The following is a 19,666-nucleotide window of genomic DNA, read 5'->3' on the forward strand; positions in this document are numbered from 1 at the left end:
CTGACAAGTGGATGATTTAGATTTTTGAATAAGATTTGATACATCAACTATGGAGGGAAGAGTAAAACTTGAAAATGACAGTGAGGAAAACAGAAAGTCTACTTCACAGTTAGAAGCTCCCACAAAAGGTCAGGTGTTGGTGGATATCAGTGATTTTATGAGTGAAAAAAAGATATAATAGAGTTGCAAAAGTCAGCAGAGTCCATATGAGAGGGGAATGAGCCAGGAGGTTTTGTAATTTTACTTAACAATGAAAAGAGAGACCTGGAGTTACCTTCACTAGAACTGAATAAACCAGAATAGTATTCGGATTTGGCTGAAGCAATGCAGTCCTTATAAAACAAGATATGATCGTTATACATTTCTTTGTGTAGGGTAAGTCCGGTTTTCTTGAACAGACGTTCCAGTTGGTGTCCTTTAGCTTTGAGCAGCGCAGATACTGAAGGACCCGTCCCATCCTGGCAACAAACTGTTCCAACTTCTGCATTCTGGTAGAAGGTTCCGCATCTTCTGGGCAAGGACAGAGAGACTCAAGAGGAGCTTCTATCCCCAAGCCATCCGTGCCCTAAACAAACACACCCGCCCGCTCACATCATCTCACATCATCTATAATTGACTGAGACAGGACTCTCTTCCAGACACTAAACCAAGGAACAATGTACATTTCAAATTCCTTTAATTTTAAACATGTTTATATTGTCTATCCTGTAAAATAGTCAGATGTCTATTCTTATTAATGTACAGAATTCACCTGCTTGCTGCTACTACTGCACATTCACCCAATGTATATACTATATACAGTATATATATATATATTAGGGGTGCAACGATACACAAAATTCACGGTTCGGTTCGGTTCGATACTTTGGTGTCACGGTTCGATATTTTTTCGATACAAAAAAAATGTTCATGCCTTTTTAATTTGTCATTTATTAAAATTATAAATATATATTTTAACTCAAAAGTACAGTTTTTAAATTTAACCCTAACCCTTGTGCGTGTTTTTTATTTTGACAGCGAATGCGCACCTGCGGACCACTTATGTGCAGCCCTGGTTATTTAGCTCGTCATATTGCAGCCACAGAAATTATTTTGTCCATGAAACCATAAAGCTGCACTTTCTTTTTGCCTTATAGTCTGATTTGTCATAACTTCTCCGTTTTGTGGTAAGCTTTTCTTTGGCTGTCACTTCTTCACCCTGACCTGTCTTATTTGGCTCAGCAGAACTAAAATATATATGCTGCTGGTTTTACACACGCACTCACATAAGCTCAGCGATTCTCTGCGCGATCAACCTCTCACATGTTTAAGCTTGCTGCGGGAGATTTCACTTGTCATGTTTGCATAGTAAGCTAACGATTAATAAGACGATGTCAGAGGAATTGGTGCACAAATTATCATCACTCACAGATCAGTGCTGTCGCTCTCTATACACAGTTCGCACGATTGCAAAGTGAAAGCAAAAAACAAGCGCAAATTCAAACGCGACTTCAATACGTCACATATTGACAGTGGCTCACCGATGCCAATGACATAATTACCCAGCTACATTTCTGAAAGAATGCAAAAGCATTGACATATATTTTTACTTCCTACAATAGCCCGACGGGCAGGGCAGAGATAGATTTTGGTAGCCCGACTGAAAAAAATCGCTAGCTCCAGGACGTCGGGCTAGCGATATTGCAAGCCCTGTATCTGATTGAGGAATCACTCATCTTTGGAAAAGAGAGTTTATTACAGAGAAATGTCTCTTTCCAAAATAAAAGCTATACTATACGCTTCTTCTGGGCTATATTCTCAGCAGCATAAGGAGAATCATGTGCTAACAGCTGTCTAAATGACTCGGCTAAAGTTAGTAGCATGCTTGTTGTTTTTGTCTTTGCACTAGGATGATGTCGGCGTAAATGTGCAGTCATATTCGTTGTGTTCCCACTAGTGCTTTCAGGTTAATCTCGTTGAAATGACCTTAACGCCACAACACGGCAAATCTCCGTTAACGAGCTACCGCCGATCGCCCCGTGCATGGGGCTAGACGGCCAACACGTTAACGAGCTAACTGCGCTAACACACTAGTTCCCACCCATGTAATTGAGCATTGCATGGCACATCCAACATACTGTTTTACTTTAGTCCATGACTCGCTTACCTTCAGGGTCATAGTCACATGAAAACCAAAATAATTCCAAACGCCAGATCTGAATGAGAGTGGGGGAGGTCCATGTTGCAAGGAGAGCTTAACTTCTGTCTTGCTAGCTTGCCCTGCGCTCTTCCTTCTGACGATGCTGTCTGTGTTGAGCGCTCAGTGGATCTGCGCTCGACAGTGCAGCCTAGGCGGAATAGTCGAACACAGATTCACTGAGCGCTCAACACAGACAGCATCGTCAGAAGGAAAGTTGATAAAATAAATTACAAATGTTGTATTGTTCGATACATATGCGTACCGAACCGAAAGCACTGTATCGAACGGTTCAATATCGATACGAATATCGTTGCACCCCTAATATATTAGGGGTGCAACGATATTCGTTGTATTGTTGCACCCCTAATATATATATATAATGTTCTTCCTCTACAGCCCCCCCCAATTTTTGCACATGTCGAGGAGCGTGTCAGGCTACATTTCACTGTGTGTTATACTTGTATAACTATGCATGTGACAAATAAAGAACCTTGAACCTTGAACCTTGAGATGGCGCAGGTTAAGAGTAAACCATGGTGCTGAACGGGAAAATGAGCCAGTTCGGTGTTTAAGTGGAGCAAATATGTTAAGAAGGTTATGGAGGTTGACATTATAGTATGAAACAAGTTCACCAGGGGATAAGAAGCTGTGAATGAATGGAAGGTCATAAATAGCAGATGAAAGATCTGCAGGGTTAATACTACTAATTTTCCTAAATGTGATGTCACAGGGAGTATAGCTTTTGGAGGCTGTTGTATTTACAATAAAAGAAATAAACATGATCAGATTGGGGAAACAAATTGCCTTTACAGTGATATTACTTAGACTTCACATGAGTAAGAGGTTAATGTTATAGCGTCCCTAAAAATCTTATGATTGGTTGTTTTGAAGTAAATAAGTGTAAAAGACTGCAACTGGTTGTTTAAAAGTATAAAATGGTAAAGCCATGTATGGTCTGTAGCATTTTCTGATAACATCACTCTGGCATGACTCAGCTTGGGCCTGTGTAAATGTGTAACCCTAGACATGTGTGGGTTATTCCCCTAAACCCGCTGAGCTGAGGTTCCCAGCAGCAGTGAGAGGGAAGCCTTTGGGAAGAAAAAAGAACAAAGTTCCCCATGATACATCAGTTAAATTCTTAGCTGTGGAAATGAATGCACACCATTTGACACTAAAGTTGTGACGAGCATGATGAGTCAGTGTAGTGACTAAGTGATATTAGCGATACCAGATGGAGGTATGAGTGTATCCATGTAAGCTGACTCATATTAAGGTCATGTCTTTTCTGTCTGGTGAGGGATGTTGAGTACTAAAAAAGGCAATGATAAACCAGAGAATGTTCACAGACTTACTATAATGTATTAATAAATTAATGAATAAGTATAATATGATTTCTCTATTTAGTTCTAATTTGTGACTCTGTAAAAAACCTAATATTAAAGTACATGTAGTATTTTAGGCATAGGAGTTGTGTCATTGTTTGACTGAGAGGGCCTGGACCTTCTGTGCTTCTCCCAAGTCTTTTTTTTTTTTTTTTCCGAAGGACAGCAGAGGTCTCTTTATTGAAGGTCTTGTCTGATGATAGTCATTCTTAAGAGGAAAACAATAGGTGACCTTAACTCAGGAATAATCAATGCAACCATCACCTCACAAAGAGATCATGTAATCATTTTTAGTAAAACATCAGCACTTCTCAACATCATATGAGAGATTGCATGTTTCAATACATCACACCTGCGCCTCCTTGTATTTCAGAGGAAATGTAACTACATTCTTCAGACAGTGTTCATAACAAGTCATTTTACATGTTTACACAACAATATTTATATTTACAGTATGTAACTGAACTGCACACTATACACTTAAATGCAAGTGATTTGACCATTCGAATTGTATTGTTTTTACCTTTGAAATATTGTTTTAAGTAAAGTGTTTTGTCTTATGGAGAATCAGAAATGAATACTTTTAAAAGACTACAATACTGATATAACCTATGGTTTCTAATTAGCTTTACTATACAGTCATGACCTGTAAAAACCAAAACTTTCTTAGGCATCAGAACCAGGAAGTCTAGAAGCAGTCATAGTGAGAGGTAAAATAATTTCTTTCTCATCACACAAAAAGAAAGAAGAAAACAAAAATATTCAGGAATTAGAAAAAAACATCAAATCACTAGAAGAAGCCTACGTGTGCAACCAAGATCAGGAAACATTGAACAAAATATGCAAAACAAAACTAGAATTAAATGAAACTATTAATAAAAAAACACAATTCCTTATACAAAGACAGAATTGCAGAATTTTGAACACAGTAACAAATCAGGTCGATTTCTAGCTAACCTGCTAAAAATAAATAAATAAAAAATAACTATATGTGCTGCTAAAGATTTATCGGGGAACACAATATATGACCCTGGAAGAATAAACAACATTTTTAGGGATTTCTATGAAACTTTATACTCACCACAAATAAACCCATCTAAAAATGAAATTGATCTGTTTCTTGACAACGTAACTCTTCCAAAATTACTAGACAGTCAAGCAATGGAACTGGATTCGCCACTGACGCCAAGTGAACTCCAGGAAGCCCTGATAAGTATGCCCAATAATAAGGCTCCAGGTCCAGACGGCTTCCCTGCAGAATTCTACAAAGAATTCTGGACAATTTTGGCACCAGTATTCCACAGCATGTTGCAGGAAATCGAGGAAAAGGGCAGACTACCACCAAATATGAATTCTGCCAACATTAGTCTCCTGCTAAAACCAGGCAAAGACCCTTTATTTCCCTCAAGCTATCGTCCAATTTCTCTTTTAAATGTAGACCTTAAAATAATCTGCAAAGCTCTCTCAAAGAGATTAGAGAAAATGACCCCCCTCTTAATTCATCCTGACCAAACTGGTTTCATAAAAGGTCGGCACTCCTCAACAAACACTCGTAGATTACTTAATTTAATAGACTACTCATACGATAAAAACATCGAAACCATAATATTATCTCTAGATGCAGAAAAAGCATTTGACAGAGTTAACTGGAAATTTTTATTCGCAACTTTACACAAATTTGGTTTTGGAAACTCTTTCATAAACTGGATAAGAATATTATACAATTCCCCAACGGCTCGTATCAGAACAAATGACCAGACATCCTCCAGCTTCTGTCTCCTGAGGGGCACCAGACAGGGATGCCCACTCTCCCCTTCACTTTTTGCAATTTTTATCGAACCTCTAGCAGCAGCATTTAGACAGGCTACAACAATTAAGGGCATAAAATGTAAGAACATAGAACATAAAATCAGTCTCTATGCGGATGATGTGTTGCTCTTTCTGCAAAACACACAAACCAACCTCTCTGAGGTAATTACTTTAATAAACTGGTTTTCAAGAGTTTCAGATTATTCAATTAACTGGCCAAAATCTACAGTTCTCCCCATTAACTGCTCCTTCCATAATTCTTCCTCTGCCCCACTGCAATCCAGAAATATAAAATATTTAGGTATTAATGTCTCTCCTAAGCTTTCAGACTTAACTAAATTAAACCACATCCCACTTCTAAAGAAAGTAGAAGGCGATCTGACTAGATGGAAATCTTTACCCATATCACTCATGGGAAGGGTCGCCACTATAAAAATGATGATCTTGCCAAAAATAAATTACTTATTTTTGATGATCCCTAACAAACCATCACAAGATTGGTTCAGATCTCTGGATTCATATATTTCCAAATTCCTTTGGAAAGATAAACCCCCGCGTATCAGCTTAAAAACGCTACAAAGAACCAAGGATAGAGGAGGATTAGATCTGCCTAATTTTCACCAATACTTCTTAGCCAACAGGCTTCAGTTCATCTCAGAATGGTTAAAACATACCTTCTTAGTTGAGCCCTGGCTAGATGTTGAACAGGCACTATGCAAGGATCTAGAGATTTCAGACCTACCATTTATTAGCTCAAACATCAAAAGACATGAATGCTTTAAAAGTATCAACATCAGCTTTTCTCTAACAGCATGGTGGGAGTTTCTAAAAATAACGGAGTCTTCATTAATCCCATGCAAACGTACACCTATCTGGAATAACCCTGACATATTACAAAACAATAATATGATTAATTTCCCAGAATGGAGTTGTAAAGGAATTAAATACTTAGAACATATATTAGAGGGAACAGAATTTATTCCATTTGACAGACTAGTTGAACAATATGGGATCAACAAGACAAGGTTTTTAGAATATCAACAAATTAAATCCATAGTAAAAAAGAAATTTAACCTCAGTCAAGTTGAATTACAAACACCACTAAGTGTGGCACATGTTCTTACTCTTAAATCCCCCAAATTATTATCTAAAATATACAGAACACTTTCTAAATTAGATGAATCAATATCCCTCCCTACTGCAAAGTGGGAAGCAGATTTATCAGTCAACCTAGACCAAAACTTCTGGTCTCAGATTTGCTTAAAAACCTTTAAATTAATTAAAAATCCCAGTCTGCAATTAATACAATACAAAATACTACATAGAGTGCACTATACAGGTCATCGGATGTTCAAGATGGGCTTTACATCTTCCAACAACTGCTCACACTGTCAAGGCAATACACCAGACAATTACATCCACGCTCTTTGGTTCTGTCCACCAGTGCAAAAGTTTTGGCGCGAGATATGTGAAGACTTATCAAAGTGTCTGAAATGTAACATTCCAACTTCCCCCTTAGTGTGTCTACTGGGCAGCTTAGATAATGTCACTTCAGAAAAGAATATAGCCCATATGATCTTCACTGCCCTATGCATAGCCAAGAAAACAGTCCTCATGAACTGGAAAAATAAAAATAATCTTAATTCTAACCAATATAGAAATTATCTATTAGATTACATTAGTCTTGACACAGCCTCTGCCACCACATTAGATCAATTGCTCTGGGCCCCTTTTATCAGCTCCATCACCTAGTGGGGGTGGGGGGTCATAGTTTGGTCCCGCCTTCACTGTTGTGATTGGTGAGGGGGTAGGGACAGGCTTAGGGCGTCGGGGGGTTCCCCGGAGGCATCTTCCTTGGGGGGCTCAACCCGGGGTAGCGGTCACGTCCGGTTGGGGGCTCTTTTGGCTCTCAGGTGACTGTTTCCTCGCGGCTGCGTGCAGCGGAGCTAGGGGAGGGTCTGTGCTGACGGACGTGGGTTACTGACCTGGCAACCTGGCTGCCCCTGGGTGGGTCCGGGATGGGCGTGAGGTTCTGGGGGCGCTCCGTCTCTGGGCTGGGGCCCGGGCCGGGCCTCGGGGGCTTGGGTCCTGGTTGGTGTGTTGCCAGGGTTGTGGGCGGGTGGGTGCATGGGGGCCCGGCCCTGGAGCAGGGTGCCGCCGGTGCGTCGAGCCGCCTGGGGGGCTCTTCAACTGGTGGGGGGATGGTCACACCTTGCAGGAGCTTTCTTCTCTTCAGGAACTCTCTGCAGGAGGGGAGATACAGGAGAGGTGGAGGAAGATCTCAGCCTGGGCGTTTACCGTCTTATGTAGTCTGGAAGATGAGTGGATGGCGGGGTGGGTGCAGTTTTCTCTGTGGTGGGGTTGGGTGGACTGTCCAGGGCTCTGTGGAGCCGGGGGGCGCTGCTGCACTGGGCCCCGGTCTGATGGGCCTGGGCCCCCTTTCCCTGGCGGGTCGCGAAGGGTGGGAGTGCCTACTGGGGTCAGCGGGGGAGCTGGCCCCAGGGAGGGGTTACCTGCCCCTCCCTTCCTTCCCTCCCCATCTCCAGCTGCCTCCCTCTTCCCGCTCCTCCACAACCACCCACACATGCAGGGCCTTGGAGTAGGGGTATGTCACCAGGGTGCAGAGGAGGCTACCCCCCCCCCCTCTGTCCCCTTCTGGCTGCCTCTGCCTCAATTTTATCCCACAACTTAGACATTCACATTATTCACACTCTCATTACACATACATATAGGATCTTGGGGGTGGGCACAATCACGGAGTCCAAATTACCATCAGGGTGTATACCTCACCCCTGACGTCGTTGCCCACCTCTCAATTTTAAATACACTTAGTCATTGAGGGCTAGCAGGAGGGACTATGCGCTTACCTGCTGCTCCTTGGCAGGTAGCTCCATGCCCTCCTGGGTTTTAATTGCACCTTAGAACACATATGCATCAACACTACAATGAGCGGGTGGAGGGAGGTTTGGAGTCTTCTCCCACCCCCATTCTCTGCGGCCTGCTGGAGCGGGAGGGCTAGTAGGAGGAGTTGGCCGTCCGACTGCAGTCTGGGGTGTGGGGCCTCCCTGCTGCTGCGGAGTCGGGGTGGTCTGCCTCTCCCCACCGCAGGGAAAAGGGTAACACCACCTGGGTCTGGGTGCAATTCCCCCCTCCAGGGGCAAGGGTACCTAGACCCGGTTTGTAGAGTACGCTTGGGGAGTGTGATTGTGTGTACAGCGTCTCTTTATGTCTGTCTCCACGTTGGTTGAGTGTGGAGTGAGTGCATATGAGAGCATGAGGGTGGGAATGGATGTTTGTGTCTGTGTGTGCCTGTATGTCTGTGTCTATATGTCAGGTTGGGTATCAGACGCCACCTCTCTGGGGACACCTCAGGCCCTCCAAGGTATGGAGGCCTATCTCCACCCACCACCACTTCCCCTGCCGGTGGCGGACTCCCTCAGGTGTCGGTTCTTTGTGTCTGGGGGTGGGCGTCCGGGTACACACCGGCTCACTCCTTGGCGGCCGCTTGTCGGGGCCTGGGGCCTGGGGCTCGCTCGGGCCCCTTTGGAGATGGGGTGCCCCCGGCCTCTCGGCCTGGGGCTCGGTCACTCAGGCACAGCTGGGGGCCGGCGGAGCTCACGGGCGCGTCACTGCAACTCCCCCTGGCTTCTGCTCCGCGGCTGCTGGGCGAGCCCTCATCTGGGACTCTCCTCAGCTCTTACTGGAACAGTGGCGCGGCTGCCCCTCTGTTGGTCTTCCATGGTCTCTTGTGTTCTGGGGGCCTCTGGATGTCTGGAGTTTTGATCTCCTCCATACCCTGCTTCACACCCTGGAGGACGGGGCTGTGGCCCCCCCACACTCCCTAGCAGATCATTACATGGAGAAACCTTTGGAATGCAAGCATGCTGATCCACACAGGTATGCACACAGGTGTACACATGGGTATTCACAGACGCGGACTAAAGCTTTCTTGGCTGCTGCCTCAAAGCACACTGTGCGCTGTCTATCTTGCGTGCGGCACAATATCGTTTATTATTTAGTAACTATTGATATCTATGACTAGCTAGTTTATTGTGATGGTGCTTTGTTTTCTCTATTATTATGTTGCTCTTTGTTGTTTGCTGTCTCCTCTGTTTGTTTTTTTTTGTTTGTTTTTTTTTTTCTCCATACAGGTGACCCAGGAGTTTTTTTTTTTTTTTTTTTTTTTTTCTTTTTTTTTTCTCTCTCTTCCCCCCCCTTCTCACCGTCTCTTCTCCCCTTTGGTTTTCTTTCTTTCTCTCCCCCTCTTTCTCTCATTCATTCCCCCTGTCCTATTTATTAAAAAAATAAATAAATAAAAAATTTAAAAAAATTTAAAAAAAAAAAAAAAAATGACAAAGGATGAACTGAAGCTCTGCCATCACGTAATGTCGCATACTGCTGTTTCTGATGTCATTTACAAAAAAAAAAAAAAAAAAAAAAAAAAAAAATAGAAGCAGTCATAGTACCATTTAGCAGAGCCACAGTAGCTGTCCTCCTACAATAACACCCTGGAAAATGCAGTACTTGCATAATCTAACTCTGGAAAGCAAACTGCCATGTAAATCAAACTCAGCACAAGGGTTAGCAATGTTTCATCTTACACAACTGCAAGATGAAACTACAAATCATGAAAAGAAGCCTAATGAATAATGAGAGAATACAGTTTGATCAGATGAGACTAAAATACATCTGTTTGACTTATGTGGGACCAACATTTTTGGCATAAACCTGACCAGGACACTCAAAGCATATTCATGACAGAGAGGAAAGGAGGCGGAAGTGTAATTAAATGTATCTAAAATTTAAAACTTCTGATCGAGTACCAAAATTACAAACCATGACAACATACTGCTAAATACACTGGACAGATGCATTGTCATTCTTAAGGGAGAACCATTATCTCTCCGTGATTGCTTCCTGTGTGCCGAGGTACCAACCAACAGAAAAAAAAGTCCATATCTGCGAGAGGCCAGTAGCATTTGCCACAACACCAGCATATTTGATTTCCCAGAATGGAACCATGTTGGTAGAAATTAAAAAATCAGGAAAGGAGAAAAAAATAATAATTAAAGGGGGGCGGGGTCATCATGCAAGAAAGATATGTTAATGGCAAATTTTCTTTTATTGGATAACATGGATAAGACATTAATATATTTTTCTCTGAAGTACAATAAGATTATCTGCACAAGTTAGACATTTCAGTTTCACAGTTGTGAATTTAATTGCAATCCAATTAAATCCAATACGAATCACAAAGGCTACTTTTTTCAAAATGAAAAAGTTCATCTTTAAGGCTAATATAGTGTGGTATAGGAACAGAAAACCAGTTATTTTATTAAAATAAATAAAAATTAAAACAGGAAAACATAAAGAAACCGTATCCCCTGTAAAGTATGCCTGTAGGCATTTAGGTTATGAGGACTATTCACCCATATCATGTAACACACATGTACACAAACGTGGCACAGACACACAGTTTGCAGCCAGCTTTCACTGAGACCTGCAGACTAACCTTTGTGATCCATAACCAATTGAGAATGATTACAGACTTCTGAGAAATATAATTTGAAAGCCTAATAATTACTAAAAGGAAAGCAGGTTAGCGGCATAATAGATCAAAAACCTGCTACATTAACTTAAAAAGAAACTAAACAGTACTTGGTGCTTACTTGTAAATCTGTTAAACACCTGTGTTGGCATTTACATTGGCTTCATAGTATTCATTATTAACAGACACATTCCATGGGGACAGTATTAAGTAGGGAGCTGCAGATACCCGAGCAACAGGAGGTCTCTATTTGGACATTTCAAGGTGAGTTAGAGCCCCTGACCTTAGTCACCTTTCCCATGAAGGGGTCTGATCACTTTTTAAGGTCTTAGCATTCACGAATGTCCCACATTCACATGTGAAGTCTGTAAGAATGGAAAAGGTAGATTTAAGGCCAAGCTATAGTTATTGGTTGGTGTGTTTCAAATGACAATTACCAGTTGCTAATTTTAGCGGCTTTACAGTTAGGAAGCTTATTAAGCGATTATTTGAGACAGGTTATTTTTTAAAATTCATTTTTCCATTTTTTGATTTTGCAAAAGAGAGGTAATTTTTATTTTGAAGGCTAAATTATTGATAAATGGTAGGAAAAGGAATCAGTAATGTAGGAATAATGTAGGAATGTTAGAATAGTATGCACCAATTCAGAGCTAGCTGTTTCCTCATAAGCTAAATTGAAAGCTTATGGAATAACATAAGGAGGAGAAGAAAAAACAAGTCAGAGAACAAAGAAAAATGAAAATGACAATTAACTAACAAATAGAAAACAGACACATGTCTCCAAATTCAATAAGGAGGAGGAACTAGACCTTAAACACTATTATGTTAGCATCTAGGATGTGCACGCAGGGATTTATAGAAATAGCCACTTTTGAAAACAAGTGAAAAAAACAACAAAATACTCAAAACATTTGCCAATTCACTGTCATTTGCTTTAACTTGGATTTATTATATCAACACGTTAAGTCTATCTTGCTGATTATCTGATGTTAATAAGGGTATTCGTCATCTCTCCCAAGTCTTGTTATCACGGGACAAGTAATCATTTTAACTGACACACATAAAAATGTATGTTTTTTTCTTCTAAAATTTTTTGCTTAATTCCAAAGCAGGTTTAAGTTTAGGTTTTAGGGCTAGGGTTGAGACCATCACTGATGACAATTTAGACCTCAGATGGTTAACCTCTTACCATCCACAATGCTTCAGTCAGGGCAAAATTTTATAAAAAAGCCATGGACAGCATAAAAAATAGTAGATGGTAAAGGAAATAAGTACCATAACAGGATATTAGTTAAATGGACTGGTTCTTAAATAGCGCTTTTCTACTTTGTCTGAGCACTCAAAGCGCTTTATACAACTAATTCATTCACCCAATCACACAAGCACTTCTTCTAAGCTCTTAAGTGCTAAGTATCTTACATTTATACACATTCACACTTGGATGGATGCATCGGAGAGCAACATGGGGCGACCGTGGCTCAGGGGTTTGGGAAGCACGTCTGTAACCGGAAGGTTGCCGGCTCGATCCCCGGGCTCTCTGTCCTGGTCGTTGTGTCCTTGGGCAAGACACTTTACCCTACCGCCTACTGGTGTTCGCCAGAGGGGCCGATGGCGCGATATGGCTTCTGTCAGTCTGCCCCAGGTCAGCTGTGGCTACAACTGTAGCTTGCCTCCACCAGTGTGTGAATGTGAGAGTGAATGAATAGTGGCATTGTAAAGCGCTTTGGGTGCCTTGAAAAGTGCTATATAAATCCAATCCATTATTATTAGTATCTTGCCCAAGAATTATTTGGCATTTTGCACAGACTAGAGCAGTCTGGGATCAAACCACCGACCTTCTGGGTAGTGGTTGACCTGCTCCGCCACCTGAGCTACAGCCTTAATGTGGGTGGTTCTTGTAAAATTAAGTTACTTCATACTCCATCTTTAAGTGGACAGTACTGACAAAACCGCCTAATGTGTGAAACTGACATTGTGGATCCCAGTCTTAAGAATTCAGATAGTGTTTGGTTTTTGCTTTAAACACTTACTGCAGTATAATGAATGCAGCATCATTCAGGGGTTGACAATCTGTCCTGATGCATAAATTTCTACACCAGAACATTTTTCAAAACATTTTTAGTCTTTCGCCTAATAGCTGCCTTCTCTTTTCCCCTCAGCTCTTATGTACAGTTGTGGTTGATATCTCAGCTCGAGTTTTGACCACATCCAGCACAGATGACCAGCCCATTCTTTCTCAACGGCACTATCAGCACATCGACCAAGACACGGGCACCCAGCTGGTCTGTGATAAGTGCCCGGCTGGCACCTATGTCTCCATCCACTGCTCTCCAACATCTGTGAGGGAATGCAGCCCCTGTCCCAAAGGCACCTTCACACGGGGAGAGAATGGAGTTCAGCAATGCCATCGCTGCAGGAGTCCTTGCCCAGCTGGCTTTATTGAGAAAACGCCTTGCACAGCCACCCAGGATCGAATCTGCACATGCCCACCCAATACATTCCTGTCAGGGGATGGTGCTGCTGTGTGTAAGCCCCACTCCTTGTGCCCCCCAGGCAAGAGGGTGAAAAAGCAGGGCAGTGAGAAAAAGGACGTGGTCTGTAAGCAGTGCTCTGAGGGAACTTTTTCAGATGTGAAATCAAGTGCAACACAGTGCAGAAATCACACAGACTGCCAGGTTCAGGGGCTGGTGCTGCTCTCACCAGGGACTAGAGAGAAAGATAATATCTGTGGACCCCTTTCTACAGCTCCATCCTCTGCCTCCACCACCGCTTCAGGTGGCTCAGGACTTGTACAGGAACCCATTATTTCTTCAATCTTTCCAGCACCCCTGGCTGGACCTGCACAAAAAGGTGAGGGATGGGAATTCTGTTTAATAATCTTCTATTTGAATTTATATAGTTTTCAACTTTAACTGTTTTTTATTTTAATGTTTCTTTACATTTATAAAAGTTGACCTAATAAAAGTTGCATTTTTCAAACATTTTCCATGTGAAAGATATGTTACGGGTTTCCTGCGAAATTTCAAAGGTGGCATTTATTGTCTCCTCCATTATTGCCTTGCCTAAAGGCCTCTTTTATGCTTGCTTACATTATCAACAGCAAACAATATTAGCTACCAATAGCTTAAAAAGTGCTAATCATAATAATAATAATCCTGTTAATAAAACAATAACAATAAATATCTGGCTTGCAAGGTTCCACACACTAAATGTGACACAGTAAGCAAGGCAGAATTAGGCAGCAAGCAGCTACATTGAACGGCTAGCAAGTTATTTGAGTTAGAAGGTAAGCTAAGATTAACCGTCAGTCAGAATAAAAAGTCTCTTTTTTGGGGGCAAATTATTATAATAATAAGATAATAATAATAATTGCTATTAAAGTTAGAATATGAAAACCAATAAGTTTATTTGTACAGTGCCTTAAAAAGCACACAAAGTGGTTTACAGGAGTTTCAATTCATTGAGGTACCTTCATTTGGCTTTCTTCTGGCTTAGGGACTAGTAAAGCGCTATATAAATACAGGCCATTTACCATTTACCATTTAGGTAAGGTACTGCTGGTTTCCTTACTAATGTAGTGGGAGCATGTAGGGTGCACATATAAATTAAAGCATAAAGTAAAAGTGCTTATTCTTCTTTATGAATTATTGCTTAGAAATTCCCAAAGGGAAGGACATCTGTAGGCATGGAAAAAAAAACTAGCTTTAGTTCCCTTTCCCAGTAATGGTACTGTTTGTGAAGATTAGGACTTACGGGAATTTCTCTCTTTTTTCCTCAGCAGACTTAGAAAGCAAGTAGAGTAACTGCAAGTAGAAAGCAAGAAATCTGCTCCCTTTTTTTTGTTTCTCCCCTATGTAGAAGACCAGTTCTCAATATGTCTTAAACTGCTTCTACATCAGCTGTGATTCATTCAGTACGTCAGTCATTTCTCAGAATCAACCATCCAAAGTCAGTATACTCTTCCCCTGGGTCAGCCCTACCACATCTATAATACTGTCACTGCTGTTTGTGTTGGCATGGGATCGATGGCTTCACAGTCAGTTAATCTGACCTGATCTGTGCTGCAGTAGTGGGGCCGTTACATACTTGCGGTTGTTCATTTTCACCTGTCTCTTATTGTCAGTAGAAGTAAAAGGCATTCTGGGAAGAAAAGGATTGGCAACTGAATTGTAGTGGGTGTGTGTACTAAAACGTCATAGCACAGTGCTAACAGAAGTGATAAAGTACTACATCAACTAGCTATATGAGGTGTATAACAAGTTAGTGTAGAGGGTTTAATCTCCTAGAAACCAAATATATATATATAGAGGTCTTGGAAAACAATGATCTAATACTTACAGAGGCAGATAGTGATATGATTCAGGATGTAGGATCTACATAAAAAATTTAAAAAATTGAATCTGTTGCTCACTGCCAAATTCATATTTCTCATTTAGAAATTATTTGCTGATCAAACATTATAAAGCCCATAAATAGTTATTTTGAGCCCGAATGAACATTTGGGCTCAAAAAAACTATTGATTGACAGCTACCTAACATCATCTAAATGCTCTTTTTCATCTTCATGAATATTCAGATTGTAATAACAATTTTAAAACGGTGTACACGGCCCACTCAGTGATGAATAATAATAAACAGCTGGAAAGTCAATAAAGCGCGTTTGTGCCAACTCATAGACATTCTGTTGTAATGAAAGTTAAAAGCCACCACCTAGTTTTTTTTCACCAACACTTTACCATTACGTAGCTTTAGTTAGTGTACGACGCTCACGCCATGTTATAATGATGCAGTGTGTTAGTGCCAGCCAAAATATCACACTGATTTTGAGGATTTGTCTTGCATAAACAGAAGCCAGTTGCTTCTGTGAGCAGCAGGGTGGTACTGGCTGACACACTGATAATCAATAGTGGTAAATAATGCACTGATATTGATTGATCATTGGTTTGTTCCAGTGTCCACAAAGCACTGCTCCACTTTTATGTCAAACACATTGCTAATTGTTCTACCATTTCAACAGACTGGAAGCAGTTTTTAAGTTGTTCTGTCTGACTAGTTCCCTCTCTTTTTTTGATTTAGCACTGTTCCTCCACCCAGGCTGATTACAATGTCCCTCACTTCTTAATTAATGAACAGACTGTGGAATGAGCAATTTAGAGCTCATCTGCTTTGAGATAACAAGAAGGAGCACAGCTTTATTTGCAAAGCAGAAGGAGGAGAAGGATATTAGGGGAAAGTTTGTAGTTACATTTTGACGGATGATTTACCTCTTGAGGGATGCAAACATACTGTAGTCACCCAAGTCAGTTGTGTTCACACTAAGTACGACTGAAACAATATTCAGCACCTCATCATCACTTCTGTGCAGTCCCTTTGGAAAGCTGTGCCTTTTCAGGCTTCTGTCTTGGATATTATTATTTCATTTTCTTCACTTGAAACCCACTCCTGCACCTAATGTAAGAACAAAATTAAAAAAATTTCTGTTTGTGCACCAAGCTATGCTAATTGCAGATGCTCAGATTAAGCTCTCTGGTCATTTTTTGTGTGTGTTGTGTACAGCTTCTCCTTGTTCTCCCCAAATGTGGGCATATGTATTAGAGACGGACCGATCCGATATTACGTATCGGTCCGATACTGACGTAAATTACTGGATCGGATATCGGAGAGAAATAAAAAATGTAATCCGATCCATTAAATATCAAAAAAGCACCTCACAAAACTTGCCACACGGCGTAACTCAAGTGATAGAGCGGCTATGTGTATTTGTAGCCTCAAACCAGCATTTCATCTCTGATGAAGTTATCCCAGAGAGAAGAAAAGCAAGTGTGTAAGTTCATCTCTGAATGTTTGTAAAGCATTCCCACGTTAAGCTTAATAACCGATATATGGAGCGACTGCCTCTTCTTGCTGCTACTTCAATCGTGAAACTGATTAATGATCAGCTGATCGGCTTTTCTGTCGCGAGGCCGTCTCTCTTGTTTGTTTGTGGCCCAATTTGCACCAGAAAGAGGAAACCAGCGGCTGAACAACAGCAGCACGTTTAACCTTGATAAGCTGTTGTTAGAATTTATTTAATATTACTTTCTAGACCAGGATCCTTTTCTACGCAGCTGATGGCTGGTAACTGTGCAGGGGCGGATCTAGCAAAGTTTAGCCAGGGGGGCCGATAGGGCATGAACTGGGAAAAGGGGGCACAAAGACATGCTTTTCTTTCTTATTCTCATTTAAAATGTCTAGCTTTTAATAAATAATTATCTGAATCTTACACCCAAAGTTTTAATCTTATGTAAAATATATAGAAGTCCATTACTGTATATAGTAACTGTTAAGTCTAATATACCCTAGTAAGCTATACTACTTTTTCCTTTGGGAAGGTACCATCTGTGCAGTCTGCAATTCTGTTGAAGAAAGATGTTGAATCTATTTAATTATTCTTGAAAAAGAATTGATTTCTGTGCATTTTTTCCACACTGCATCAAATTAAAGTTGATTACGTCAATTAAGCATCATAAGGTGGAGGGTGGGGGGTGGTTCCCTATTTTTTTTGCTGGGAGTTTGCAACCCTATTAGTTAGGTTGCTCAATATTTCTGCTAAGTACTCTGTAAAATACCAGAATAGGAAGGATGGAGTAGGTTTAAGTTTATTAGATTGATCAGTATTGCTGAACTATGAAATATTTTGGGTGCAGTGTATTTTTTACATACAGGTATAACAGAATAGCTTTAGTGTTGTTGTTTATTTAAACTTGAGTATGAACTTATACAAAATGCAGCAATATATTAAAAAAACAGTTTTATTGATTAAAAAAACACACTATATCGGATTCATATCGGTATCGGCCGATATCCAAATTTATGGTATCGGTATCGGACATAAAAAAGTGGTATCGTGCCATCTCTAATATGTATATAGATTTTGACATCTGTCAGTCATTTACACTGGTTTGCAATTTCTGCAGAGTATTAGTATTAGTATGCTCAACAATGACTATAATGGCCACTGCCTGGAAAACAAAGGAGATTTTGACCTCTGTGAACATCATCTAAACACTCTTTTCGTTTTCATGAATACTCAGATTGTAATAACAATTTCAAAAAGGTGTACACGGCCCACTCAGTGATGAAGTAAGTCAACAAAGCGTGTTTGTGCCAGATTGCTTGGATGGATTAAGGTGTTAGGATCCCCCTCCCGTGATACCGTCTGTTTTTTTATTTTGTCTTAGTTAGACAGAACTCCCAAGTGACTGAGTTTAATTCCCTCTTTCTCTGTGTCACTGTTGTCTCTCATCTGCTACTTCTATACTATCTACTATCTTTGCTTTCCTTGTCTTTCTTATCTCTCTTCTTGCTTGTTCTGTCTCCATCAACCTCTCTGCCTCTCAACACAGGTACCCACAGCCAGTCAGCAGCCATTCAGCTGAAGGAACCCCAGGGTGGAAAAAGCCAGCGAGCAGAAGAGCACCTCCGAAGCCATCCCGGCACTCTCACCCCACCAAATTGGACTCCAGTTCTCCCAGCTCATGAGGAACCAATGGACCATGAGTTGCAGAGGGGGCAACTGAATTCTGAACCAAACCCAGGGCCTAACAAGAGGGCAATGGAAGATCTGGGGACTGAAGAAATAGTCAAGGTTGAAACAAGCATAAGAAAGATTAATGGACAAGATAGCGCAGGTGGGGCCTCCAGCTCCTACAGGCCAACTCGCAGGGGATTCCCAAGACCAAGCGCCCATAATCACTTTGACATAAACGAGCACCTGCCCTGGATGATTGTACTGCTGCTGCTGCTGGTGCTGGTGGTGATCGTAGTGTGTAGTGTGAAGCAGAGCTCTCAGGTGTTGAAGAAGGGCCCAATGCAGGACCCGAGCAGCATCATGGAGAAGGCAATTCAAAAGAAACCACCTGCACCACTAACTCAAGCCCGAGAGAAGTGGATCTACTATTCCAACGGACAAGGTAAACCTACTGGATCTTTTGGTGTTGGAAACTGCTTTTCAACTGAGGTAGAAACACAGTTAGATCTTCAGAAGAGTCTCTAAGACTTTGAAATTGCACACATTCAATTATTTTGATAACTTGGGGTTTGGTGCTGAAGTTGTGGAACATAAAAATCTATCTCTATCATGTCTCTTAGTTCGAGGGATTAGGGTTAGGAGTTAGGGTCATTCAGTTAAAATTCAGCGACATGGATGAATAAAGGGAGAATTAATCATTTGATGTGAATTTGGGGCTTCAGAGTTAATCTACTCCTAACCTTTAATCAAGTGACTGAAGAAACTACTAACATGACAGGGTCTTACCATGGCCATTGTGTTTTTTGTAAACTCAGCATTGTTTCTACTAAATGCTCTACATCTGCAGCTCACAGGAGGCTGCAGACTCTTAGTTACTTAGTGCATATCTCAGGCCAACGTTATAGCGTGCGTGAGTTCTGCTTGTGAACTGCGTAGATCCCCATACCGATTCCACCCTCCCCTCCACAGTTTCTTATTGCCACTCTCTGTAGCTACAGATTGAGATGTAGGGTTGAATGTTTTCTACAAGTAGAAAACATTCAACCCTACAGCACAGATCTTGATTTCACACTGACTCAGGACAAGAGACCCAGACTCAGGGAACATATCCTGACAGAGACACTCAAGTCTCAAGTAGAAATCTGTGTATGTGTGCATGCAACCTTGTCTGTGTGTGTGTTCTTTGATCAAGCTGAGACATCCGCTACCCTCTCTCTGCTCCCTCATTGACTGACCAC

General features: G+C 41.3%; 1 protein-coding gene across 1 annotated transcript in view; it reads left to right on the forward strand.

Moving 5' to 3' along the window:
- Positions 1 to 19,139, forward strand: part of tnfrsf21 (tumor necrosis factor receptor superfamily, member 21) — a 35,798-nt gene extending 16,659 nt beyond the window's left edge. Inside the window, exons 2-3 of the mRNA XM_040049644.1 lie at positions 13,078 to 13,768; positions 18,304 to 19,139. Coding sequence (XP_039905578.1) covers positions 13,078 to 13,768; positions 18,304 to 18,953 — 1,341 coding nt within the window. The 3' untranslated portion in view covers positions 18,954 to 19,139. The remainder of the gene's footprint in view (positions 1 to 13,077; positions 13,769 to 18,303) is intronic.
- Positions 19,140 to 19,666: the final 527 nt, after the last annotated feature.

This window comes from Simochromis diagramma, unplaced genomic scaffold, assembly GCF_900408965.1.
Source record: "Simochromis diagramma unplaced genomic scaffold, fSimDia1.1 OVJJ01000732.1, whole genome shotgun sequence".
Lineage (NCBI taxonomy): Eukaryota > Metazoa > Chordata > Actinopteri > Cichliformes > Cichlidae > Simochromis > Simochromis diagramma.